This window comes from Parasteatoda tepidariorum, chromosome 1, assembly GCF_982258835.1.
Source record: "Parasteatoda tepidariorum strain Cologne lab strain chromosome 1, Ptep-v5.0, whole genome shotgun sequence".
Classification (NCBI taxonomy): domain Eukaryota; kingdom Metazoa; phylum Arthropoda; class Arachnida; order Araneae; family Theridiidae; genus Parasteatoda; species Parasteatoda tepidariorum.
In genome coordinates, this window is record NC_141755.1 from 100600522 (window position 1) to 100628443 (window position 27922).

At 31.6% G+C, this 27922-nt stretch overlaps 1 protein-coding gene across 3 annotated transcripts in view; it reads left to right on the forward strand.

The window, feature by feature from the left end:
- Window positions 1-27922, forward strand: part of CadN (neural cadherin) — a 532539-nt gene that overhangs the window by 318932 nt on the left and 185685 nt on the right. Inside the window, exon 1 of one of the 3 annotated variants that reach the window (XM_087149554.1) lies at window positions 10674-11311. The exons of the other annotated variants lie outside the window; for them this stretch is intronic. Coding sequence (XP_087005680.1) covers window positions 11257-11311 — 55 coding nt within the window. The 5' untranslated portion in view covers window positions 10674-11256. Of the gene's footprint in view, window positions 1-10673; window positions 11312-27922 lie in introns of those variants that run through there. 3 annotated transcript variants of the gene reach the window in all.

The following is a 27922-nucleotide window of genomic DNA, read 5'->3' on the forward strand; positions in this document are numbered from 1 at the left end:
CATATTTTAGAAAAGAGGTGACGCTTTATACCCTCCTCCCCTTTTCGTCAGGGGACCAAAGCGTCTAATGATCTTTATTCCCCGAGAAGTAATTCGATCCGAAGTTAAGTTTCTGTAAAAAGAACAAAAGGAAGTTAGTTGCAAATACATCTATATCGTTTGGCAGGAAAGCATTACATCTAAATTTTAACCAATAGAGAAATTCGAATTGATGAATGTACGCGGTTGCACGTGAAATATTGTTCGAAAATATTAATTTATGTTCGAAGAATAATTGAAGAATTTTGTGGAAAATGTACCAATGAAAGTTCTAAAAAAAGGCTGATGCAAAACCGTGTTATTGTTCGGGTCACTTGTATATAAACAACTAAAATTTTTCTGACAGTTCATTATATATTACAGTATTTAATTAAAAATTTAATGTCGAATTAAGAATTTATTTTAAGAATTAATAAAATTATTAGTTATGGCTGTTATACAATAAAAAAAAAATAGTGCGTGGAGTCCCTCCGCGCGGAAGAAGTTAAACTTCGCAACCTGCGACGTTAATTGTAGAAGAATCAGCAGTCGTAGAAGGATCACTAGTTCTATTCAACGACTCTTTTTCCTGCTCCGCTCGCTTCCGTGCTCTGTAATAACGGTAATATTGTGCATTTTTCCCTCTTGAACCAGTGGAAGTGCTTGTGGTTGCCTCATCGTCTCGCCATGGAAAATGTATTTATATTAATAATGTATATGAATGCGTCATAATGTAATTTCAGAAGAGAAACAATCAATTGATATTCACAAGAGGCGTACCTTGACATAACCTTAAATCCGTCGCATTGTCCGTGGGATTGTTTTCACTCATTTTTTACAATTGTTATCCACTAAATTTGAAAATAAAGAATACTACCCTATTAAATTATATGTGTATCAAAACAAACTAAAAAAATATTTATAGAAAAACAATACTTTTATGACTTTTATTATTTTTATGCTAGTGAGAACCAAATAATATGGAAATGAATGAGGAAAAACTGGATCCTACCACGTGATTTCTCGGCCAATAAAAATATAGCGTTAAACGTTTAACGCAACCTTGTTGGAAGGCGCATAAGAAGTATAACTTCAATAATGTTGCTTATTGCCAATACTAATGTTGCCAATTATTTCAGTCATAGATTAGAGTATAGGAAAATTTAAAACCATTAAAATAATTTCTTGAACTATTTTTTTTCCAACTCAATTCATAAAAAAGGTTTTATCGTAGATTAATTCTCTAATTCTTGTTTTGTTCTTAAAACCTTTTGGTGCTTTTCTATTTAAATACAATTGAGAGCGGTGTGAAATAAATATAGTTTTTGTATTTTTTTTTTAAATTAAAATATGTATTTAATGAAATCTGTATGAATTCCATATAAGTTAGCAAAAATAATTTTGTAAACTTAACAGTTATTCCTAAAATTAACAAAAATTATTTTGTACTAGTGTGGCAATGATTTAAATTAAATTATTAAAATGTGCAATTCATATCAATGATAATGACTAGATTTAAAGAGTTCAGTAATTAAAAGTATTAAATTAAGTTAACAATAAATAAATAAATTTTATTGTTTTTAAAAATTTTAGAGTGATGGACGCAGTTCAACAGCAAGCAAACAAAACCTTTTTAATGTGTTAAAATTATTTAAACAAGCTTGTTTAAGCTAGCTTATATAATAAAATGCTTATACATACTGCAAACTTTTAATCAAAGTTAATAGAAAGAAATTTGACACAATGTATTTGCATATTAGGAGTGACTTCAATTTCTTTATCAGCATGTGTAAAAATGTCATATTTCATAAAATAAAAGTTCGAAACTATAAATTCATTTAAGATTTTTTTTTTTTTTTGCATAATTTTTATTATAATACTTGTACAGAGTAGGTACAGAAAGCTTGTTGTTAAAATTGGACGTTTTTATTTAATAATTTAGTTTAGAAAAGACATTTTTCAAAAAATCTAATTTCTTAAATAATTACAATTTACTTTTAAGTATGTATAAATTATGTTTCCCGCTAAATTTTGATATAATAACTTTAAAATCCTTCAATGTTTGATATTTACACTCAAACTTTTATTTAATACTAGCCGCCTAAGGCGGCCAGCTGTCCGCCACGCTGAAGGTTTTCACAAATAAAGTTTTTTAAAACATAGCAGGAAATCTGAAGATTAGTGGACAATTAAAGTGTTCCTGTCCAGCAATTTTGTCTTCATATCCAGTTCTGCTGCAAATGTATTATAGCTCTTGAGGATGTTTGAAATTATATAGCTACAACGCTTAAGAAAAAAAAACTAAAATGCTAAATACATGAAAAGAACACGAAAACGAATAAATTTTTTATGGTATCAATTTCTATTTCTATATAATTTTTTATGGTATCAAATTCTATTTCTATATCTGTTACGTCAAGCACTCAGGTATTATAATTTGATCTAGTTGTGCTTGTATAATTTTGATCTAGTTGCGCTTTCTACGTCATTTTGTTAACATAGTTTGGTTTGTTATTTAACATCGTTTGGTTTGTTATTTCTAAGTTAACTTTCAAAAAATTGGCTGGCATCAGCATTTTTATTCTTTAAGTTGTTTATTTTTTCTTTTGGAATTCGTTCCTTTTTAGCGAAATGTTTTTCAACCTAATCGAATTCTTTGCCGACTGTTCTCTGTATATATAAAGAAAATAAAGTAAATATTTTTAAAGTGTTGTGAAAAGAATTTTTAGTTGTACAAAGTACTACAATATCGCTATAAAAATTATCGTCTTCGCTTCAGAAAAAAAAAATAGAGCGTGGAAAGAAGAAGAAAAACTTATTATAACAATTATGAACAGCGACAAATATATCAAAGCGAAGCGTTCTATTTACGTATCGAATATGTTGCCACATTTTTAATACGAAAGTTAAACTTTTCTCCACTTTAATAAATGTAAACTAATGCGAACTTTACAATTAAATTATTAATTCCTTCGTATATTATTGGTTTAAGTTGTCGAAAATTAATATTTCAATTGTGAGGTTCGCATTAGCATACATTTATAAGAGTGGGGAAAAGTATATGCATTTTTTAATAATTTATTGAATATGGCTCTTTGAAGACGAAAAAGCAGACGAAAAGCATAGACTTACAAAATGACTGATAACTAAATAACTAATCAAAATTTTTGAAAAAGAAAAAAAATACTTCTTCATTATGTGAAAACACAATTATGGGCCGAGTTTCGTGCCCGGGCGAGGCTTCTGGGGCGATATATTGTGATTACAGACACACACACACACACACAGCCGCGTTTATTATTATGTATATAGATTTTTGAAAAAAAGAGAATTTTTTTAAAAATCTAGCTTTTTTTTGTTTCTTGGTATTGTTTTCAAAGTTCCAGGATAAAATTAGATACTTTTTTTCTTGACGCAGGTACATTTTATTCACGCGTCTAGAATTTCTTTAGTTTTAAATAAATAAAGTTTAGCTCCTTGTTACATCGTAGAAAGAAAGAAAGAAAAACAATGAACATTTCGCGAAATATATTTTCCTATTTCCTGTTCCAGTAGGAAATGTTTATTCCACACTGCGAACATTTGTTTTTATTTAAAAAAGAGAGAAGTCGTACGAATTAATGCTTGAGGAGAAAGTGAAATATAGGTTTCTCTTCTAAATTCAATAATCCCGAATCACTCCCAAAAAATCCCTTTTTATTTCATTTTCCATCTTCTATAGGATCTCATCTTATTCCACAAAATAGTAAGAATAAAAGATAAAATTGAAAGTCAGTGAAACCTTGTTCACCTGCAAGTAGTATTTCAATACGAAAATGCATGAATAAAATTATTTTCACATATTTTAGATGCCATACTGTGGAAAACGCAATTCAAACTAATGCATTTTTTTTCTTTCTTTCTCTATTTCATTTGGTTTTGGAAATACCTTTCCTCTTTTGAGTCGGAAAATATGACGGATAGTTTTGATATTAAATGCGACCGAAGTCGACGAGTAGCAATTTTCTTAAGTTGAAAAACGATGCCATTTTTTTTGTAAACTTTTAATACATTAGCACATAAGAAAGAAAGTAACCTAAGTATCAATTGCAAATCAAGCAGAATTTATTTGTATACATTTCGTTTTGGTTATGAAATAATATGTATAAAACAATTTTCGCATTGGCTGTAACTTCGGTTGAAAATTATTAAAAATGTAAATTTAGGCTAATAAATTTGTAAAGATTCGCAGAAATGTCGCCAAGTGCGCCATAAATAATGTAGTTGAAAATTTAGATTTAATAAACTTAAATTTTTTTTTTTCAAATTCTTTTTTTATTTTATTTTATAACCGTCTTTGAACAGCCAACCCAATTTTTTGTTTTAGGGCTACTAATGTAGCCTTGTAATTTTGAACCCAATCCAGAAGACAAGGGAACTCCTGGATCAAGTATTGGGAGAGGAGAACTTTTTTTTTTGCGGTACAAAGAGAGGAAAACCACGAGAACCTCACACGTTAGCCTCACGGCAAGGTGACTCTAACTCATGATTTGTCTACCACTGAGGATATTATACGTCAGCACTGCGGTCAGTGCAGGCCGGATGCGGAATTTGATCGACCAGCCATCCCTGGGATTCGAACACAGTTCGCCTCATTGGAAGGCGACTGCTGTATCACCTGGGCCATCACGGCTGAAGAAGAATGATTGATAGTTTGGAGTAATTCAGTACCATATAAAAGTTAAAGCAAGTGAAGGAAAGATTTTGCACACTCGTGTAGAGCTTCCCGAGTGTACATTATCACTCTCTGCAGAGTTTGCGCAGAATCTGCATATGTTTCATTATGTGGTTTTAGGTTGTATATTGTAGGTTTCTAATATGTGATTTTAGGTTGAACTTTTCGAAGGCAACTTAAAGATATACTAGCTTTATTAATAATCTACTTTAATGTCGGATTTTTTTAAATATTATTATTCGACAGATTTTGCACGGTCGCATAATATCGAGCATGGTCACGTACGTGAGTTCTGTGCAGCTCAATTTCGGCACAAATAATCTCCATTCTTTACAATACATGCTCAAAACCTACGCACGGTAACGTGCAGGATCAGAGTTGAAATGCTCTCTATTTTCTTCAAAAATAAACGTGTTCATTCATGTACGAGGGTTGCTATTTATATTTCTGGCCTAATAATGAAAAAACAAATATGTTGGATCGAAATTGGCTTTATTGTTTTTCAAAATATTCTCCATGATGATCAATACACTTTTGCCATAATTCCATAGATCCATAATTCGTCACCTGTGTAGATGTTATACACAGCCTTTGATGTACCTTGAACGTATTTTTCCAACATTTTCTTGCACCAATCGACACGAGCCTTTTTTTTAGCGTTTATCAGATTATGCGGGATCCAACGCGAGCAAATTTTTTTACGCTCAAATGTTCATGCAATATTTTATTGATGCTAGTCATACTAATGTCCAAAGACGCCTCTATCTCACGGTATGTCACATGACGATCTTGCTTTATCAGTTCACGCACAGCATCGATCTTTTCTGGCACAACAACGGATTTTGGACGACCTGCACGGGATTCGTCCTGGATCGAACATCGACCACGATTAAATTCGTTATACCAATTCTTTACAGTGCTGTAGGATGGCGCTTTATCGCTGAGTAAAGAATTAAGTTCATCGAAGCACTCTTGTCTTGACAATCCACGTCGAAAGTTATGAAAAATAATGGCACGAAAATGTTCACGATTCAATTCTATTTTTTGAAAGAGAAGAACTTTTCAATTTACTGTCAACAACACAAATGAAGCTATAATGGTAAATCGTCTGCTGAATTTATGTTTAAAAATATCAAACTTTCGATTAAAATCGTCCGAGATCGCCTAGCAGCACTTACTGTTGCCAAGGCCAGAAATATAAATAGCAACCCTCGTAATAACGCTTGTAAAGTATTTTCGTTTATGTAATGCTTTAACAAGATGAGTGAGTGATTCTCTGAAGTCCTTAGTTTATACGATTTAATTAAACTTCGAAGCCGAATTAAAACAGCCAATTTCCTCTTAATAAAAAGAGTCTCACAGTGGACTGATCGTTAAGAAATGGTTCCCAGTAGAACACCGAAGTCAAGCATCACTGACTGCTGTCAGAGTGCGGGTGGGTGACCGCTTGAATCGATCTGTTAAGGGACCGAGGGTGTGCCGTTTTAATCCTGGTTAAACTGTTCTACCGTAAAGTACTCGATTTTGTGCGCAGGTCGTCGGGCTACCGAAGTGGGGATGCCTTCCCCTCTGCGGAGTATCAAAATTGTGATGGCATGTCTTCGGATCATCCTCAGGGATGTTTCCTAGACCGTCTCCAATAGCCCATTGTGCAGCTCTAGTGCGACGTTAATAAACTAGAACAACTACAGAAACTTAATAAGAAGAAAATGAATTAAAGAACGTTGCCTCCTTTAATAATGTTTTGTTCTTTCCGTGAGAAATATTACTTGTAAGACTCGTTTAATATTACTTGTGAGACCTATAATCTATATAAAGAATCTATTTTTTCCATTTTAAAGTTGGATTCTTTGTATATTGGATAGATTAATCACTGTCGTGTAACATCTTATGCGCTAGCACACGTTTTGCAGAATCCAATTACCACAAATAAAAATGTGTAATTAACAGTTCTTGTGCAATGAGAATGCAAAATCTCTCTATTTGCGTTTAAAATCCATTTAATAACGTCAATGAATTGTTGTCGTTTGTGTAATGTTTCTGCTATTTCGACGAGCAACTCCCTGAAAACTTTAACAAGTTTTTTTCTTCTAAATCTCACATCTCATGCAAATTATTTAAATTTTGAATCCGAATTGAAACTACCAATTCACACTTAAGAAAAAAAAGGAAACGAAAATGAATTCAAGGAAATTTCGTAGTCTCTTTTAATAAGATTGTGTTCTTTCCACAATGCTTTCACCTGTTCTCTTGCGACTTATAATCTATAGAATTATAATCTAATAATCGACTTATAATCTAATCTATATATTCACTGCAGAATGCAATTACTACAAATTAACCTTTGTTCTTTACAGTACTTGTGCAGAATCTACTTTCGGTAACGTGTTAGATGAGAATGCAAAATCTCTCTTTTTGCGTCCAAAATCTATATTTAATAACGCCAATAAACTGTTTTCGTTTACGTTATGTTTCAACTATTTTAGTGAGCGAATCAACTTCACTAAGTTTTTTTTTTTTTTCTAAATCTCACTTCTGATACAATTTATTTAAATTTCGAATCCAAAATTGAAACTAGCAATTCACACTTAAGAAGAAAAAAAGAAAAGAAAATGAATTAAAGGAAATTTCGTAGTCTCTTTTAATAATATTGCGTTCTTTCCACGAGGAATCTCACCTGTTCTCGCGAGACTTGTTTTATTGTAAAGTAGAGCGGCGGATGTCTCCCGGAAAACTCCTTTTCACTTGTTGTTTCTGAAAGGGATTTGAATTTGAAATTAGAACGGAAATAAACACTCGTTCGTAGGATTGTTTCTATGAAACTCTATCCTTTCCCTTTTCTCTCCTTTACGGAAAGATTCGACCGAAATTTCCCCCGAATAGACGGTATAAGTTTATTGTGATGATGTATGTTCTGGAAAAAAAGGGAGGGAGACGTATACTCTCTTTTGGAAACTTTTGAGGGAGAGAGCGGAAATGATGTTCCAATTACCATACACTAATCTCTAATAAAACGTTGAATCTCTGATAAGATTCAAGATCTGCTGGGAGACAAGGGGTTGTAGTTTCGACAATGAAAAGAATTCCCGGATTAAATTTGATATTCAGTAGCTGTTCTGAACAAATATCTAAGAGAGTTGAGCAGGAAAATTTCATGATCCCTTTTGAATTTAATTTTATGGGCTGAATTTGAAATGATTTCGCGTATTTATTATGGATCACGGCGGATTTTAATACTTGATATGCAGTTTTTAATATCACTTGAAATATTAGACTCTTGTTGCCAGTGTGTTTAGATCAGACCAACTTGGAGAGGACTTGTAATGATGTTCGGAAGAAGATCAGTATGAATGTCGAATCATAGATGAGTTTATATACGACTTCTCTGACCCAGGTTAGGCGGCCAAGTGTTTAGGTCAGATTGACATTGAAGAGACATGAAAATAAATTCATGAACGTTAGAGCTATTAACAGCGACTTTAGTGTCGAAATATCGAAGGGTTAAGTATGACTTGCCCGATGTTGTTTAAATCGAAGACTCAAGTCAGATAGGCATTGTGGTGACACGGATTAGACACTAATACTCGTAGAAGACCATCATTGGTGTCTAATCATTAATGCCTCTAAAATAATACACACCTGATGCCAATTATATCGAGAGCTCTTGTCAGATGGACATTGTGGAGACACGGATTCGACATTACAACGTAGCAGGATCAGGCACTAATACTCGTTGAAGACCATTATTGGTGTCTAATCTTTAATGGGTCTAAAATACGACACACCTTATGCTAATTATATCGAGAACTCGGGTCAGATGGGCATTGTGGTGACACGGATTGGACACTAATGTGTCGTGACACCGATCAGACACTAATACTCGTAGATTACCATTATTGATGTCTAATCATTAATGCGTCTAAAATAATACACACCTGATGCCAATGATATCGAGAGCTCTTGTCAGATGAGCATTGTGGAGACACGGATTTGACACTAATACTCGTAGAAGACCATCATTGGTGTCTAATCATTAATGCGTCTTTAATACACACCTGATACCAATTATATCGTGAACTCGGGTCAGATGGGCATTGTGGTGACACGGATTAGACACTAATGTGTCGTGACACCGATCAGACACTAATACTCGTAGATTATCATTATTGGTGTCGAATCATTAATGGGTCTAAAATACGACACACCTGATGCCAATTATATCGAGAACTCGGGTCAGATGGGCATTGTGGTAACACGGATTAGACACTAATGTGTCGTAACGCGGATCAGACACTAATACTCGTTGAAGACCATTATTGGCGTCGAATCATTAATGGGTCTAAAATACGACACACCTGATGCCAATTTCATCGAAAACTTTGGCCAGATCTGCTTTGGGGCATGACATGAAAACAAATTCAAAAATACAATATTACCGACTAGCCGTAGATGAGTTAAATAGGACTCGCACGACCTCCAAGTTCAGATCTCATCGATATGACGATGAAAAGGCGTACGGTAGACGCATTAAATGTTCGATTTCAGTATCAGTGCCTAATAATTAGTGTTTGTTAGTTGCATCCCAACAATGTTCATCTTACACATATTGAATGCTGTGCAGGTAATGAAACCATAGACCTGCTTTCTGGTGCTCGATTAAATTTTCTCGAAAATTCTTTGACCTCATCGTTTTATCCGCCTTTGACTATTACAGACTTTCTTGGAGAAATATTTAAATGATAAAGTTAAATAGAGATGATTCGATATAGAACATAATACCCAAACAAATGATCTGAAAAATAGTGTTGCTATAGGGTTCCATAAATCACTTCCTGCACCTTGGCCGTCATAATTTTGTCAGGTAAACAAAGAACCCTAGGTATCTCACTAATCTTTCCTCCAAATATCTTTTTATAAAAACTTTTTTCACCTTTAAATCAGCTCATTTATAGTTAGCGTTATTTAGCTCGCTTTCACCTTTTATATCATTACATTCCATCCATAGCATTGGAAAACGAGTATCTTAAAAAATATAAATAGAATACTAGAAAACAGCCTACAAGAGCCGTGATGGCTAAGGGGATAGAGCGTTCGCCTTCCAATCATTTGAACCGGGTTCGAATCCCAACGACGGCTGTTCGATGCGAGTTCCGCCCCTGGCTCACACGAACCGCAGTGCTGACGTAAAATATCCTCAATAGTAGACGGATCATGGGTTAGATTCCCCTTGCTGTCAGACTAATCGTGGGAGGTTTTCCTCTCCATGTAACGCAAATGCGGGTTAGTTCCCTCAAAAAGTCCTCCACCAAGGCAAAATTTCAACTGATTCTTGATCCTGGAGTTTCCTTGTCTTCTGGATTGGGTTCAAAATTATAAGGCTACGGAGTTGAATATTAGTAGTCGTAAACCTAAAATTGGGTCGGCTGTTCACCGACGTTTATAAAATAAAATTCAGCCTTTACGCAAAAGCTTGGATTTTGGAACAATTATGTAGTTGTAACCGAAACTGTTACTGTTTTTTTATGTCAACTATACACATAAAAATAATTGCTTTTAATTTTATAGTCTCTTTTTAGAACTAATCCCCAAATCGTCGTGTCCGTACGAAAACTTTTAGAAAACTTTTTATTTTCAGCAAAAATAATTCTTTAAAGTTTTTTTTTTTTTTTTTTTTGTAATTTTTTTTTAATTTTAACCTTTTTAATTCTTATCTTATACAGATCGAAATAAATAAATAAATAAAAAGAAAGAAACTCGTTTTCCTATATTAAAGTATGTCATTAAAAAATGTCACATTCAATTTAAAGACTTTTTATTTTTTTGTGGGATGTATAGAAGGAAGTTTTGTCCCCGTCCACCGGATGCACCGAGTTAGAATATCACATGATCCGAAAAGAGCGCCATCGTTGAAAATATCCAGTGCCCCTCACCACTTTTTCCCGTATTGATCCGGAACGCCGGAGCGCTCCTGTTTGGGATGTGAAGGGTACCCCTAAACTCCTCTTCTCAGTCCCTCCAACGATCTCACACGCACCACTCTCTCCCTGGATTTATACATATTCACTCATGTCGGATACTCCTGGATAATTCCTGTGGGATATGTTGCCAACATTTATCAACAAATGACAGCTTCATCCATTTTTCCTTAAGATCAAAAGAGGTTAACAAAAAGTTTCGGGTTGCCAGTTTTAAGTTTTTCAATAAATAAAAATGTGCCAAAAGATGTAAAAAAAAAAAAAAAGAAGGAAAGTTTGCTACACTTTGTTCTTGTCAATGCTACACCAATGCTGCTCTAGAATTATAACCCACTTCTGCAAGATGATGTTTGTTTTCCCGAAAAGATGACCGCTTAAAATCGTTTGGTGGTTTGTTTCGTTTTTGTTTTTTGTTTATTTTTTTGTTGGAAATTTTTGATGGGCTTTTTCGTGGAATGGATATAAATGTTGTTTCAGTGATTGTGTGAAGAAATCAGTGAAAAGTCATCAGGAATACTTTTGTCCGGGAAATAAACCCCGTTTTCGCCAATGCTAGATGCGTTGAAAGTGCTGTTTGTCCTGACGGGAGCGAGTACTTATTTGGGTAAGTATTCCTTTAACGAAAGTACTTTTAGAATCAGAAAAAGAAAGTACTTTTAAATGCAAACACTTTCCTTGTTATTTAAATAGTATGAGTGCTTTTAGTTATAAGGTTTCGTCATGAATAACATCCAGGTACTTCTGTAGCTCACTAGTGACTTTGACGAGAACTTTTTTTTAAATTATGCTGACTTGAGTCTGCAACCTAAAAACATCTGAAACCTAAATAAAATTTATAATATTAGTTTTTTTTCATCAAACATTGGAAATTATAATTATAAATAAATAATTATTAAAAGCCAATTTTAAAAAAAAATGGGATTTGTTCCAAAAAAATAAATAGATTAACTAAAACTAAAAAACATAAGTAATTTCTGTTAAAAATTTGAAAAGCAACTATTTTTTGGTTTCTGTACTGAGAAATTTTCTATTTTTAAATTAAGAAAAACCGTGAAAAATACAATTTATAGAAAAAAATATATAAACTACGCTTACGTGGCCAAAGATTTAAACTATTAAAGGTAAGAAATTGCTAAAGAACGAACGACAAACTCCCAGTGAAACTCGATTTTGACGTTACAAAACTATTCGCTAGAAAACAGTTATCTTTTTAATGTTATCTTTTAAACAATTGATCGGAAAAGAGCTTGCCGTTTTGGAAATGCTTAATGCTAACCCAAGCTAAAAATTTATTTTTATACGTCCCTCTCGAGCAAACAAATGAAAATTTCTGATATTTTTTTAGAATAAAAACTATCGTTTACATCCTCCGACCAAATTTCAAGATACTAGCACAAACAGCTCTAAACGTAACTGAGAAGTACTCTTCCTTTCATTATGTACTTATACACACATTAAAAATAAACTTATATAATAAAATAAACATTATTTACATATCGTGAGAAAAATTGAATAATTAAGAATGCTCAGCATGTTTATTGCCTTTTAACAAAAAACTAAATAAAACCTTCTAAATAAAACTTTCTAAATAAAACTTGTAATGAAACATTTTGTTTTTCTTTGGAATCACATTTAAAGAAAAGTTCACAGTAAATGCCTCTTTGGGAATTTATTTAATCGAGTAAACATACTCTAGAAGAGCTTCTGTGAGACTAAATCTTAAATTTAAACAATTAGTCTTTCATTAATTCAATCTGGGCAACGATCGTCTTTATTTCTGTTCAATCTATTTTTGTATGAAAATTATTAAATGTTCTAAAAATAAAAACTGAACATTTTGAAATCGTGTCTTCTATTAGGCCCATACGCTGATTAATGTTAAAACTAAATAACTATTTTGTATTAAGGGAAGAAATTTGGGTCCATTAACAAACCGTTCAAAAGATTATTTTCTCTTAAAGGTTTTTTTTTTTTAAATATTTTATTTTAAATACAGGCCTATCTCAAATTTCCTTTAAAAAAAGGAGCAAAGCATCAATCGATAAATGATTTTGTATATGAGTTAACTTACTGTTTTTTTAAAATTTCTTTTTAAAAAAAACTCAGGATATCAACTTTACATTCGAAAAAACAGGAGACTGTCTAAAGTAATTCAATACAATACAGTTTTAGTTCACAAAATATTTTGAGTATATTTTTCACAAAAACGGATCATTGCACAATATTCCTGGTCTGATTCCTGAACAGGATGGTCAGTAACTTCGGATACTTTAAATGCTTTCTTATTTTTTTATTCTACATACCAATATTCTTTGGATAAAACTTTATAAGAATCGATTACCTAAAATGTTATTCAAAAGTTGCAAAGCGAAAGATTGGAATTCCATCAGTGTATGGGCCCAGAAGTTTTTGTCATTCTTTTTACTTTTCAATTCTAGTTGTACGTTTTATTAATATGAAAACTGACAGTTTTTATTATCGCGTTCTATATTATTCTTTTAATTTTGGGAATATTATATTAAACCCTGTTTGCATACCCGAGCTCTAAATAAAATCGGTAAAGGCGATTTTTTAATTCCTACTATTAGTTCATACACTCCCTATATCTTGTTCAAATTTTCAATCTTTAATAAAATACTTTTTATTTATCCACTCAAGTTCAAATGCATTTCTTTAAACCTGCAGTGGAGGACACACTTGATGTTAATACAATTTTTTCAAATATTAATTCAGTAAATAAATTTAATTCATTAGTTTTAGATTTAGAATTGAACTCAGAGAAGAATGTTTCATTATTGAATGGTTGGTTGGTGTCGTATCCTCTATTGAATCATATTTCATGGTGTGCTTGAATAGTTTTTGTTATTTCTATGGCATTAAATGAATACAAATCCTCTTCTGAGGGGTAGTTTAAGAGGTGAAGGCCCGCAGCGACTGCAGGGCAGTTAAAAACATGATATGATGTCAGTTTCACAATAAGACAGTTGCCACAGTTTTGATATTCTCTAGTCCCATCTGTAGAAATTTTCATGTTTTTATGATGTTTTGTTCTTAGTCTGATGAGAGTAGTGGCTGTCTTCCTATCGATGTCAAGATTAGTTATTTGATTTTTAAAGGGGTGAATAGTCTTGATTTTGCAAAAGCATTTGCATCTGCCAACGTGGTTGGGATTGTATTTTGATTGAGATCTCTGGCATTTTTAGCCAAGGAATCAGCTATTTCATTGAACTCTAGGTTCACATGGGCGGGAATCCACTGCAAGAAGCATTATTTCCGGAGACGCTGAAGTTGTACAAGATGTTTACTATGATATTCAGGATTAGGCTTGAGGTACCTTTGCTGAGTGCCTGTAAGGCAGACCTGCAGTCGCTGAAGATGGTGATACCACTAAGCTGCTCCGAAGGTTCAAGATTGATGTAAGTTTCGATTGCCGTAGAAATGGCTATCAATTCTGCAGTAAAATTAGATGCGATTTTTCTTCTCTCGTTTCTGATCATCATTATTTAATAAAAAGTAACTAAAATGAAATTTTTCTTTGTTGTAGGAATTGACTTTAAAAAACTTTCTTTTAATATTACTTGTTAATTGATAGGTTAGAAGAAGGCAAATTCAAAAATGGTATAAAATTTTTTTGCTTTTTGATTAATAAAACTTTAATTTTTTTTAAAAAATCATTTTTGTTAATGAAATAAATTTGAATTTTTTCGCATTTTTTACATTTGTTTTGTATTTTTGCAGTATTTCTTCACGGTTTGAACAAAATCCACTAGACTCAAATAATAAGATATTTTTATGCCATCTAACTATTTAAAAGTTTCAAAGGAATCAAATTTTTAATCTTTCTTATAATATTTCATAGTATAATTAAAAATTTCAAACAAGAATAAATCCAATTTCATAGTAAAGGCATGCAAAGAGGAAAAATAATGTGAAAATATTTTTTTTCTTTTAAGAGATAAAATCAAAATTATCCAATATATTGGATGTCGGATCTCTTGAGGATATTGTTGTATCCACATGAGAATTAATATTTCAAATCCTCTTTATAAGAAATTCAGATTTCTATTTGATTTAGTAGTTATAGTATAATATTCTTCTTGTTGTTTGATTCATATCATTACTTTTATCAAATCGGAATTATTGTAGACAAATAAAGAATTTAATTGAAATTTCCTATATTCCTTCTTTCAATTTGTCCCGCAGTGGACTGATCGTAAAGAGATGGTTCCCAGTAGAACGCCAAAGTCAAGCACCACTGGCTGCGGTCTGTAAGCGGGGGGGGGGACAATTTTTATCAGAATGCGTAGAGACCGAGGGTCCACGGTATCGGTCCTTGTTAAACTCTTCTACCGTAAAGTGCTTGACTTCTCGCGCAGGTCGTGGGACTACCAGAGCAGGGGATCCATTCCCTCTGCAGAGGATCAAAATTGGGATGGCATGTCTTCGGATCATCCTCAGGGATGTTTCTAAGCCGTTGCCAATAGCCCATTGTGCAGCTCTAGTGCGAAATAAAGTACCTACCTTTTTTCCTATTCATTCTAACTTTTCTCTGTTTGACGCAGAATGTTTGTTAAACATATTTTAAAATTTTTTTCTGTATTTTGTTATGAATTTTTTTTCAAACTACTTTTATTGGAATTTATATTTTAGTTGAAATACAATTCCGATAATCTAACAGAATTTTAGTAACTATTAAACTGTTTTTTATACTTAAATACCAAATTATATATTTTTGCTTGTAGTTTGAGCGTCAGCAAAAAATATATAAAAGGGACACCAGTGTTCCTGCTTTGAAAGATTCTTAAAATTTATTTTTAAATTTATTCCAAATACTTTCAATCTAGTGAATGACATATAAAAAAAATAATAAATTACTTTATGATTAAAGAAATACTTTAATTTAAACAATTTTCATCGTACAACGTTACTTTTTCAAAATTAAAATTTAAATATAACTTGTAAATTAGCGAAAAATTGTTTTAACCTTTTATATTAATCAAAGATGTGCAACACTTTTTTGCCCTATTTAATAATATATATTTTACATTTTGGCAAATATTTCTTTAAATTTTTTTTTTTTTTGATAAATTTTTAATTTGGGAATTACATTACATAATAAGGATTTAAATAAATTTAAAAAGAAAAACGATTTAAAGTTAAGCATTTAATACTTATGACTAGTTGAAAAATTAATGAATCAACAAAAAATCAGACTTGATTGATATAGAAAACGGAGAATTGAGGTATTAAATTAAGGAATAATAAAATGACGTCCTCGAGCGATATATCAGCAACATAAAAAGTGATATTCAACTTCAAATAATTGTGAGAACCAGAGAACGATCAGTCTCCAATCCAGTGCCCCCAGAGGTATAATTTGCTATAGGAACATGGTGGACTTTGTGACCCGACAGATTTAACCTGCCCCATTCACCATTTACTACTCGGGGAGTTTTCGGTCTACTGGATTCGAACTCCCGTTCTCCCGGACGTGAGTCCAGTGCCCTAAAAACCAGGGCTATCCCTGTCTAATGAAAATAATAAAAACAAAAAATAATCATTAAAGACGATTTATTTTCGCGTTATTCTCTAAAGGTAAAGAGTTTTTCATCTGTGTTAAAATCATTTAAAAGATTCTCTCTATGAGTTTAATTTAAAAAAATTATTTAAAAATGCGATATCCCGTTGAAAATGTGTATGACTAAATATTCAATTTCTCTGTACCGAAATTGTCTTTTCTTTCTGAATCTGACGTTGATGAATTCCTGTTTTTAAGGACGTGCATTCATTTAAGATCGTGAAAGTTATCCTTTCCTTCTTATTCTATTACAGTAATAATTAGCATATAAGTTCATCAAAAAAGTGTAACGATCTCCGTAAGATAACAATGTACTTATTTCATTCAAACTTGATTGATTATAGGCAGTGGTCGGAAAAACTACATTATTTTTGTAGTTTACTATAACAACTACTTTTTTTTAATGTAGTAACTACAAACTACTTTGGAATTGTAGTGACTGCTTCACTATTTTACGGAACCGAACTTTGCTGGAGAAATTAATCTACACATTATGTTCAAAATGGTTTTGAATAACAATTTGGCTTATATTAAACATAAAGAACTATTTAGAAATATTGATTCATGTTTGCATGAGCCAGTTTGTTATTCTAAAACATATCTTTTGAATTCTTTCATTTTGTGTTCAATTTTTTATGCCCTTCTTGATAGCCAATATTTAATTTAAGAGATGCTAGGAAATTGTAAAATACTTGTAATTTCGTTAGGTGTTTAATGCTCTTTTATTTCCTCTAAGAAATTAAGTGCATCGAAAATATGTTTCCTTCATTTGAAATATCATCTATGTTTTACGAGTGTACGTTCAAATGTGAAAGTATGACCAAAGAGATAGATTATCTATTATTCATAATGGCTAACTTAAATATTAGTTGCACGTAAGTCAAAATGCGCAATTCTTGTTAACTCACAGTCATAGGGGGCATTTTAAATTGCGTCCTTTGACAGACCCCGGAAGATTTGTACCCATCAAATTCGAATAATTAGTTGTGTTACAACCCTGTTCATATACTGAACTAACGTAAAAAGTAGGTACCAGGAATCGCTACAAAGTACTTTTTTGTATCTCACTACTTTTTAAAAAAAAGTAACATGCTACACTACAAACTACGAAAAAAAGTAGTGACTACAGTAGTTTCACTACTTCCGACCACTGATTGTAGGAATCCACTGCTATTATTTCCCAAGAACAAAGCTTTAAATAATGGCAAAAATGTTTGTTTTTACTTTGGAATCTGTATCTCAGTAGTAAGTAAACGTACAATTGCAATAAAATAACTCTTTTTTTTTAAAAAAAATTACTCAATTAAACTTAATAAACCTTTTTAGTTTAATTATTACATAAAATGATAAATTTTAGCACACTTTTATCTTGTAGGATATTATTGTAGTGAGTTTCTTTACATTTTGGTCATAAAAAAATCTACTTGACATAAATAATACGATGTTTAAATACCATCGAACTGCCCAAAGTGTTACTTGTTTTTCAATGTAATGTAAAACTCCGACAAACGAGGATAAATCCAAAATCGATTTTTGCATAGGCAATCGCTTTTTAAAAGCATATAAAGAAAAACAAATTTTTAAGTGTTAAAATTGTACCAAATGATGAGGAATATATTGGATGCTGGGTCAAATGCAGATAATATAAAAGTAAAACAAGCACAATTTTAACTGTACACCTAACGTAACTAAGGATGCATGCCAGAAATACAAAAAATTCCAGGGTTTAAGCCTAATATTTTAATACCTTTTGTATGAAATATAATTAAACATGTCGCTATGCCAAAAAATTTCAAGGATTTAAGCTTAATATTCTTCCTTTTTGTAGAAAATAGAACAAAACATGCGTTCAAGTCAGGAAGGCTTCAGGGTTTAAGCCTTATATTCTTATACTAATACATTTTGCTTAAAATAGAATTAAACATATCGGTAAGCCCCGAAAGTTCAAGGATTTAAGCTTAGTATTTTTCCTTTTGTAGAAAGTAGAACTAAACATGCGTTTAAGCCATAAAGGTTTCAAAGTTTAGGCCTTACATTCTCATACGTAACCTTTGTAACGTATGAGAATGTAAGGTTACGTATGATTACGTAACCTTTGCAAGCATGCGTAACCGCATAGAGAATAGAATTATACATGCTTTTAAGCGATAAGGATGTCAGGGTTTAAGTCTTACATTCTCATACTAATACCTTTTGTATGAAATAGAATTAAACATATAGTTAAGCCACAAAAATTCAAGGATTTAAGCTTAATATTCTTCCTTTTACAAAAAATAGAACTAAGCGTGCGTTTAAGCCATAAAGGTTTCTGGGTTTAAGCCTGATATTTTAATACTTTTTGTATGAAATAGAATTAAACATATCGTTAAGCCACAAAAGTTCAAAGATTTAGGCTTAATATTCTTCCTTTTTGTAGAAAATAGATCTAAACATGCGTTTAAACCATAAAAGTTTCAGTATTTAAGTCTTACAATCTCATACTAATACTCTTTGTTTGAAAAAGACGTATCGTTAAGCCACAAAATGTCAAGGACTTAAGCCTAATTCTCTAATAATTTATATGAATTAGGATTAAAACATGTCGCTGAAGGTAGAAATTTTAAAATAAATAAACGCATGGGAATAGTAAATATTGATCTGTTTTGTGTGAAACATATGTTTGGGCATTGGATGGAAGAATAAGAAAAGAAAGGCAGAAATGCTACCGAAGAGATGCAGAAAGGCGTCTTAAAGAAAGGGACATCAGGGTGATGGATGGACTCTTGATGTTAAAAACCACCGATAGTCACGTGATGAATCACGAAGCGAAGAGAGCAGAAGCAAACGACAATCATGGCTTTTCTGGAGAGAAAAGTTTGAAAAGCCTATGTTAAAATCCAAAACCCATTTTATGATCTTTTGGTTTGGAAAGCATAGCATGGGGGGGGGGAGAGAATGCACAGGAAGATTTATCTGACATGTATTTTTTTGGCCGGCATTACATATGTAAATTCACTGAAAAGAATTATTAGAATAAGTGAAATGTAAATCCTTGAAATCTCAAATGTTTCGTCTTTACTTTTGGTTGTAAGACTCGTACTTTTGTATATTCTATGCAAACGATGCTGAATATGTTCTATATATTCAGCATTATTAAAATCGTAAAAAGAGAGAAAAATCGTTTTTAATAATTTACTGGCAGGTGCTGATTTGTTAAAAGCATTTTGATTTACAAAACGCCCTAATAGTGGAAGAAAAGAGCTTTGAAAAAATAAAATGTAAATTTCCATAAGAATAACACAACGAAAATATCATCAACAAAAGCGACGCATTTAAACATTTTACCACCTAGAAACTGTTTAGCACAGATTCTGCTCAAGTTTGGTTTTTGTCTTACGGGATTGCATAGTCTGAAATTATATAAATATTCAAGTAACTCAACTCACTAATAAGTTTTCAATCGTTTTTAAAAAGAAATAATAAGAGATACTCTTAAAAAATAGCATTTTGCATAATATCATCTTAGTCCACTCTCATTAATCATCAATTTTTTTTGTTGTTGCTAGATATGATAAAATATGATATAATATGAAATGCGCGAGAAATAATATTTACAACAAAGAGCCAAAATTTTGACTACTCTTCTGACAAAGCTACAGGAATCACCTTTTTCCAGATGGATGTTACCCCCTTCCCATGAAAAAAGTTAGATTAACAGCAAAAGTGTCAAAATTTTGACTACTCTTCTGACAAAACTACAGGAATCACGTTTTCCAGATTGTTGTTACTCCCTTCCCATGAAAAAAGTTAGATTTACGCAAAAAGAGTCAAAATTTTGACTACTCTTCTGACAAAGCTACAGGAATCACCTTTTTCCAGATGGCCCCTTCCCATGAAAAAAGTTAGATTAACAACAAAAGAGTCAAAATTTTGACTACTCTTCTGACAAAGCTACAGGAATCACGTTTTCCAGATTGTTGTTACTCCCTTCCCATGAAAAAAGTTAGATTCAGGAATCACGTTTTCCCGATGGATGTTACCCCCTTCCCATGAAAAAAGTTAGATTAACAGCAAAAGTGTCAAAATTTTGACTACTCTTCTGACAAAACTACAGGAATCACGTTTTCCAGATTGTTGTTACTCCCTTCCCATGAAAAAAGTTAGATTTACGCAAAAAGTTAGATTTACAACAAAACAGCCAAAATTTTGACTACTCTTCTGACAAAGCTACAGGAACTACGTTTTCCAGATTGTTGTTACTCCCTTCCTATTTTTAAGATCAAATGATTGAATCCATTTGAACGAAGGTACGTTTGTTCAGATAAAGAGTATTCTTTGTGTGCGATTTTGTTCTTTAAAACATGATCTTCGTTAATTAATAAGTTAGAGTATTAAATTTTATGTCATTGAATCATTTAGATTACATGTTCGCAAGTGATAATTCGATCATTAATTCAAAGTATTTTAAGGGATTTATATTTTTTATACGGCGCACAGTATTTTATACAATTTGCTTCCTACAGTTGATGCCTGGTTCGAAATTCTGGTATAAATTCTTTAATTATTAAAATGAAATACACGAATTAAAAATGTTTATAGTTACCGCACGACTTTTCTAAAAATTAAAATTTAATTATAGCATAACTAAGCTCTTTTTAGTTTAAAACGAAAAAACCCATTAAATATCCTCACTATTTTAAATTAACGTTTTCAAATTTTTCATAAATAAATAGGATAAGTAGAAAAACTTTTTTCCACAATTAAATAATATAATTTTTTCATAATAAATAAATTTTCTCCGTTAGGATGAAAAGACGAATTGTTAGAATTATTATTTTTTAATGTCGGAGATACGTCAGAAAAAGACGAAATAAAAGCAATTCTTAATTGAAACGTAATTTACCGTATAAAATGATTTGTAACTATTTCGAACGGCTGTTTAAAATTTAAACTTTGTCGCATAATGACGGCATTTAGTATGTCTAGAAACGCCAGTTATTCCAAACTTTTGAGCGCTACCTCTAACATAATACGATGTGAAAGCGAAAATTATTTGACAGTCGTAAAATATTTAAATTTATTTCTTAAGAATAATATGTCAAATTTTCAAGCAGTTTGCTCATCATTAATATTACTGCTAATTAACATTTTCGTAACAATATATATATATATATATGTATATATATTAGTAATTTAATATAAGGTATGACAGCTATCGTTCATTAATTTTAATTTTCTTTGATAGGTTAGGTTGAGCTGAAAGTCAAAAAAATAAACATATTTTGGGGAAAATTCTTTTTAACTAGATAATGAAAGAAATCTGAATTCTAAAAAAAAAAGTCATTTAATACAACTTAACGAGTTTTTGTGATAATAGGTGTAAAAGTATTCAAGAAACTTTAATTCTGCACTTTTTGTAAAAACATAAAATTTCCCGAAAAAAAATCTTTAGGAAATAATTGAAACGAAAGAAAAATAGTCTATTTAGTAAAATAAACCTAAGTGCTCCTGTTAAAAATGTAATTTTGAAGATTCAGTTTAAAATGAGATCACTCGGTAAAGTTTTGTTTCAGCTAGTGCGTTCTACCCGCTATACGAAATACAATTTAATTATACAGTATTTTTTATGAAAAACACTTTTGAAGTTTTTTTAGACGCAAGCAGAAAATAGGTGAACAGCGCAAAAATTAAATCAAGAACAGATAATTATTACCTTAATCTTCAACCAGAACATAGCTATTATTAACCTTAAAGTAATATCACTTTATGGTACTAAAACACTTTATTAGAAGAGACGAGAAAAAGGATAAGATCTTTTCCCAATTCCGAGTTGCCCATCACCTCATATTGGCAATCGTATTACTTAAAATAACATAGGGTCATGTACAATAAGAATGAAGAATTAGGTGATTACTTTATCTCAAAATATTCATATAGTTCCAAGTCAGTTCTGAAATTTCAGCACGGCAGTTGTTCCACTGGAAAGAAAAGATTCGGAAAAAAAATATCACGTAAACTTCATATCATCACAATAAATACGAGAACAATTTGAAGAAAACTTCTGACCAGTTTACTTTATAGCTAAAAAAAAAGTGAACACTAAACGAATAATCGATTTTTTTTAGTGAAGAACATTCTTTAAAAAAGAAACAAGATGTTGAGCTAAGGTTTTCTCTTTTTTGAAGTGCACTCACCCGTAACAGAAAAAAATTCGAAAACTCGATATCATCCTTCCCATGCCCATCCGAATGAAAATCCACCCCATGTTACGAAAGTGATGCGGAGCAATCTTTAATATCTCATAACGGTAAAAGATCAAGGATGATTTTCAAAGAAAACCTTTGACTTTATCGTTAATCAATATCATACGCTTTCGAGCAAGGAACGTTTCTCAATATTTTGTCCCGCTTTATTCAGTCATTTGATCATTTGTTCTGCGGGATTATCTTAATTGCATTGAAAATGGGAATGAGATGTAGTACTGCTTCCCGTACCCCTAAGATCGACAGGAAAGAAGAGAATAAAATTCAGATTTACACAATTAGCTACGCACTTTCAAGAAATGATATCTTTTTAACTCCCTGTCGTGTCGTCGACTCATCATTCTACAACGTGCCGGATGCTTTGCTTTTTAATGATAAGAGGTCCTCTTAATGATGTATCACCGAATCATATGTGCTTTAAAAATGATTTTTTAGTTCCATTTAGTACGGATCTACCTCTACATAACAACTTTCCGTAACTCTTTTTTTTTCTTTTCTTTTACATGTTATTCTGATTAGAACGTTATAAAATTTTCGAAATCTATTTGAGGAAAATTTAAGGCGTAAAGATCTGTTCTAATGTCATTTCTGCACCTGATGGAACATGCGCTACCAACGAAATACTAAAAAAAAAATGCGAGCCGGCTTGCAAAGATAAAATGGATAGTACAAACAGAATTATAGAATTTCATGGTTAAAAATTGACTACGGGTGTAGGAAAATCTCAGTTATAGCTCGTTCACCAGGAGTTGGCACTTGGCTCCGCCTTAATCACGTGGTATGCGACGATACTATTTCGCTATTTTCGGGAAAAGGTGGTGAGCAATCCTGAACAAGGTTGCTATTTGACGATCGTATGGCAAAATATCTATTTCGCAAACTTCATCTGAATTTTTTTAACTTTAAATATTTCATAAATTTTATGATATTTCGCTCCATTTTTTTATGATATTTCTCTCTTTTGAGTGAATAATTTGTCCTTTTTGAGACATTTTGCTGGGAAAATAGCAGTTTTTAAATTTAAAATATATTTAACTATCTAGAGAAACGAAATGTATAATAGCAGATGATAAAGCGAAGTAAGTGACTGGAAAAAAAATTCACTTTTGTGTTTGGCGCGCATTAAGGGTTGTCTCAATTTCAAGAGCGGAGATGTTTCTCTTTTTACTCCCGCGCTGAATGAACTATTCGTCCGAGGAGGTGGAGCCAAGTGCCAACTCCTGGTGAACGAACTATACCTGATCTCCATGGTGTCTAAAAAAAGCTGGCTTCCAATATTTATATAGATTTCAATCTGTTCTTTTAGATCGAAAAATATAAATATTTTCATGAATACAAAAACAACTCAAATGACCCTAGTGCTCATGAAAAATCTTTAGCACTAATTTTACACTAGCCCCAGTTCGGCTCAATATGGCTAGTACATGTATCACCAAGGGACCAATATTGGGATGTCTCGATGTTTTAATATTGCTCCTATATTGGGCAAATATCTGCCAATATAGGGCTTATATTGGCTGAATAATGAATCTAAAATATCTGGTGAATCTGAAAGATCTATATATCCGGCCGATATTGGTTGTAAAGTGGCTGTAAAATATTGGGTGGATCGGACAATTCTATATTGGGCCATTATCGGAAAATAATGGACTCTTTAAACCCTTATTGAGCCAAGATTCATGAATATTTGTCCAATGAGGGCCCAAGTTATTTTGCTAAGAGGGATATTTCAACATAGAAAAGTGACATTGTTTCTGAGAACTAAAATTTCAACAAAAAAATCTTGCTTTTAAACTTTTAATTTATCAAGGGAACAAAAAACTCGACAGATTTCGTTCATATTTTGGATTTTGTCGTAGAAGATCTTGTCTTTAAAATGAACTAAAAATTTGTATATCCTACAGTTCAAAAGGCTTTCGACCCTTAATTAAATAAAATATTTTTTTTACAAAATTGTTTCTCTCTTTCTTTTCTTTTAAATTGTAGTTATCTTTGGATAAAGGAATTTTATAACTGTGCCCAAAGTCTTTTTCAGTTCACTAAAAGGACTTTCAGAGATATAGCACTATGCTCAAAAAGTGGGAAAAAAATATTAATTTACCAAACAATTAACAAAACTGTCGATCGCTTTTCCTAACTAAACTATTGGGTCAATATTTTTTTAGAATCCGGTTACCCACACATACTTCTGTATTAAAATTAAATAGCCTATTATTAAAATCGCCACAGAAACAGCAATTATAATTGAGTTAGCCTATTAAAAAAGAACATACATATACTTTAAATTTTTAATATGAAAAATCTTTAAAAATTCACGCTGGGGAAACCAAAAAGTAAAAAACTCAGTCTGCATGACAATCAATTGGGTATACTATAACCTACGTCTCAGGTCGTGTTATTCCTACTAAATTTAACTAGTAAACAGCATTTTCTCAGTTTATTAGTTGGGTATAATATAAAAAAAACACAACTACTTCCACTTAGTAGGAATAACATTTACCATGACGCAATGCTAAATTCTATGCCACTATCCATATGAATGCCCCTATCCACATAAATCAATTATTAATCAAAAATCGAATATCAATTACTTTTCTTTATAATGCAATAAAATCTGGCGAGCAGCTATTTAAACGATCAAACACTTCGTTTGTTTATTTGTGGCTTGAAGTTAGGCTTCGCAGAAAATGCCGTTCATGGGTTAAATTTAGTAGGAATAACACAACCTGTGACGTAGGCTATAGTATACCCAATTAAACTAAAAGGTTAATGTTATTCCTAGTAAAATTTTCGAAGTGGAAGTAGTTGTGTTTTTTTCATATTATACCCAATTCTATGAAATTCTAAAATTATCGTCTGCTTTTTTTTTTATTTTGATCCTGTGCTGAATTTTTAATAGTGCTTATGTTAGCCAGATTTTTTTTTTATCACTCTTGCATTTGTGACTGCATTGTTGAGATCTCTGGTTACCCATTTTTTTTTTTTTTAATCGATGCCTTTTTTGCCTAATGGACTGGATTGGACCAATATGAGTTTCTGAAGACGGCACAATATTGTTTTCTTTTACTAATATTTATATTTTTTTCAAAATCGCTGGCCAAGAAAGAAAATATGAATAAGTTTATCATAGAAAAATAAAAACTATTTAAATTAATATTATGTAAGAACAGTAAAAAAGGCAAGGTGGCGAAAATAAAGAGAAAAACTCAGTTTATAAAACAATCAACTCCACTTAAGTACCTAAATTTATCGTCTGTTTTTCTTTATTTTAATCTTGTGCTGTTTTTTTTAAATAGTGCTTATGTCAGCGAGATTTTTTTTTATGAATTGCGTCATTTTATTTGTGATTATGGTGTTGAAGTTGATCTAGTCAATGAAGTTGATTTTGTCGAAACGTATACCGAAATGAAAAAACCTAAAACAACACCCATTTTCCCAATGGGTAAAAAGGAACGATTATTTAGTATAAAAAAGGAAGAAATATATTTCAATGCAGCATATCTGGCAACAAGATTGTTCCACGTGAAATTATTTATGAGGAAGGGAAGGGGGTGGATGATACATAGCTGTTCTAATTATCGCAACGAGTTCCGGACGGAACAAGAAGTCCGTAAAAGAATTAAGATAAGAATTTGTTGGTGAGTTAGGTGCGAAAGCAACAAGAGAAAAAAATAAAAAGGTTTATCTTCTATTCAGTTTTACAAAGGAAAGTTGGAAGAGACATTATTTTTCTCTTTTTTTAAAAAAGCTTTGCTTCTCCTTATTGTAAAGCGTTCGAGAACTTTTCGAAGGCTATAATTACTACGAAGTCGTTTTTGAGAAAAATGAAGTTTGCTAAAACTTCTAAGAATAAAGTAAGTCGGGGGGGATTGCTCATTCACTTCCCACCGAACCGATGGAGCTAATTAAAAATGCAGAAATAATAGAGCAGTGATTTGAATTTCGATGCAGACGATTTAGTTGTGAGGAGTGTTCTAAATATTCTCAGAAAAGGAGGAAGTAATCTAATGATGAGCAATACCAAAACTTTGGAAAATTAAAGTTGTTCTTTGAAAATGTACACAATCTAATTTCCATATTTTAAAATGAAGCTAGTTGGAAGTTAGCTTTTTCTCAAAGCGAGTTTCTTTGTTATTTTTAGAAAATATTTGAAAAAAATATATATAATCTTGAAAAAAGTCACAGAACGTAACATTTTAAATTGTTAAATAAAATAAAACAGCAGTATATAAGTTACAATCAACAAATGCAATACCTCTTCGTTATTTAATGTGAACTAGAGAAAATAAATAGATTTGGTAATCAATAATATTTTTGTTAAAGTTTAATTTGCAACCAATAATACTTTTCTTAGTCTTTTTAATCTTTATCCAATAATATTTTTATTGTTTATTAAACTTTTTAACTAATTTCAAATTTGAACAATATTTTCTTAATAGCTCAGTAGAGGATATTGATCTAAAATAATTGTAAGTCGATCACAAAAAAAAGTTACAGCTGTTTATTTTAACAAAAAAATTTAATTCTAGAATTTCTTTTGTTAAATTCAATTTCAAAGATCCATTAATTTATTTAACCAAATTAATTTTTCAGAATTCTGTGAAATTATTGTACCAAATTAGATTTCTGAATTCCATTTAATTATTTTATTAAATTAGGTTTTTAGAATTCTTTAAATTAATTTTTTAATTATCTTTTAAAAAATCAGTCCTGTGCATTGAATATCTTTAAACTATTGATACATACTGAAACCCTGTAGACATAATCATGTCAATTTTTCACTTTTATTTATGTGTTTAAAATTTCTTCTCACCGCTTCTTTTGTAATTTATAACGTCTAACACAGAATTTCGAACAAAAATTAGCATGACGACTTCTTACATCACCTGAAACGTGTTGAATTACTGTTCAGAAAGAAAAAATTCAAAATTTAGGAAAAATCGAAAACAGATGCCATCCTGTACTAGAATTTGTTTTTTTAAATTTCAGAAAATTACAACACTAATAAAAGGAAATAAGTTGTTAAGATCTTGTGGTGATTACAATAGTAAGTCACATTACTGGTGGCATTTTTATTTCAAATACTTTTCCTTAGTATTTCCAAATAACTATTAGACAAATTTGCTTCTGCTGTAAAACGACGGTTACAAAAAATGCGTTATGCTGAAGCTGAGGTGACTAAGGGAATAGAAGACTCGCTTTCCAATGAGGTAACAGAAGTTCGAATCTCAGTGATGACTGGTTAATACGATTTGTGTTCCGGTTTGAAGCGACCGGAATTCTGACTTAAAATATCCTCCTTGATGGCTCAGGGGATAGAGTCTTCACGTTCCAATCAGGTGACCCGGGTTCGATCCCAACGATGGCTGGTCGGTTTGAATTCCGCATTCGTCTC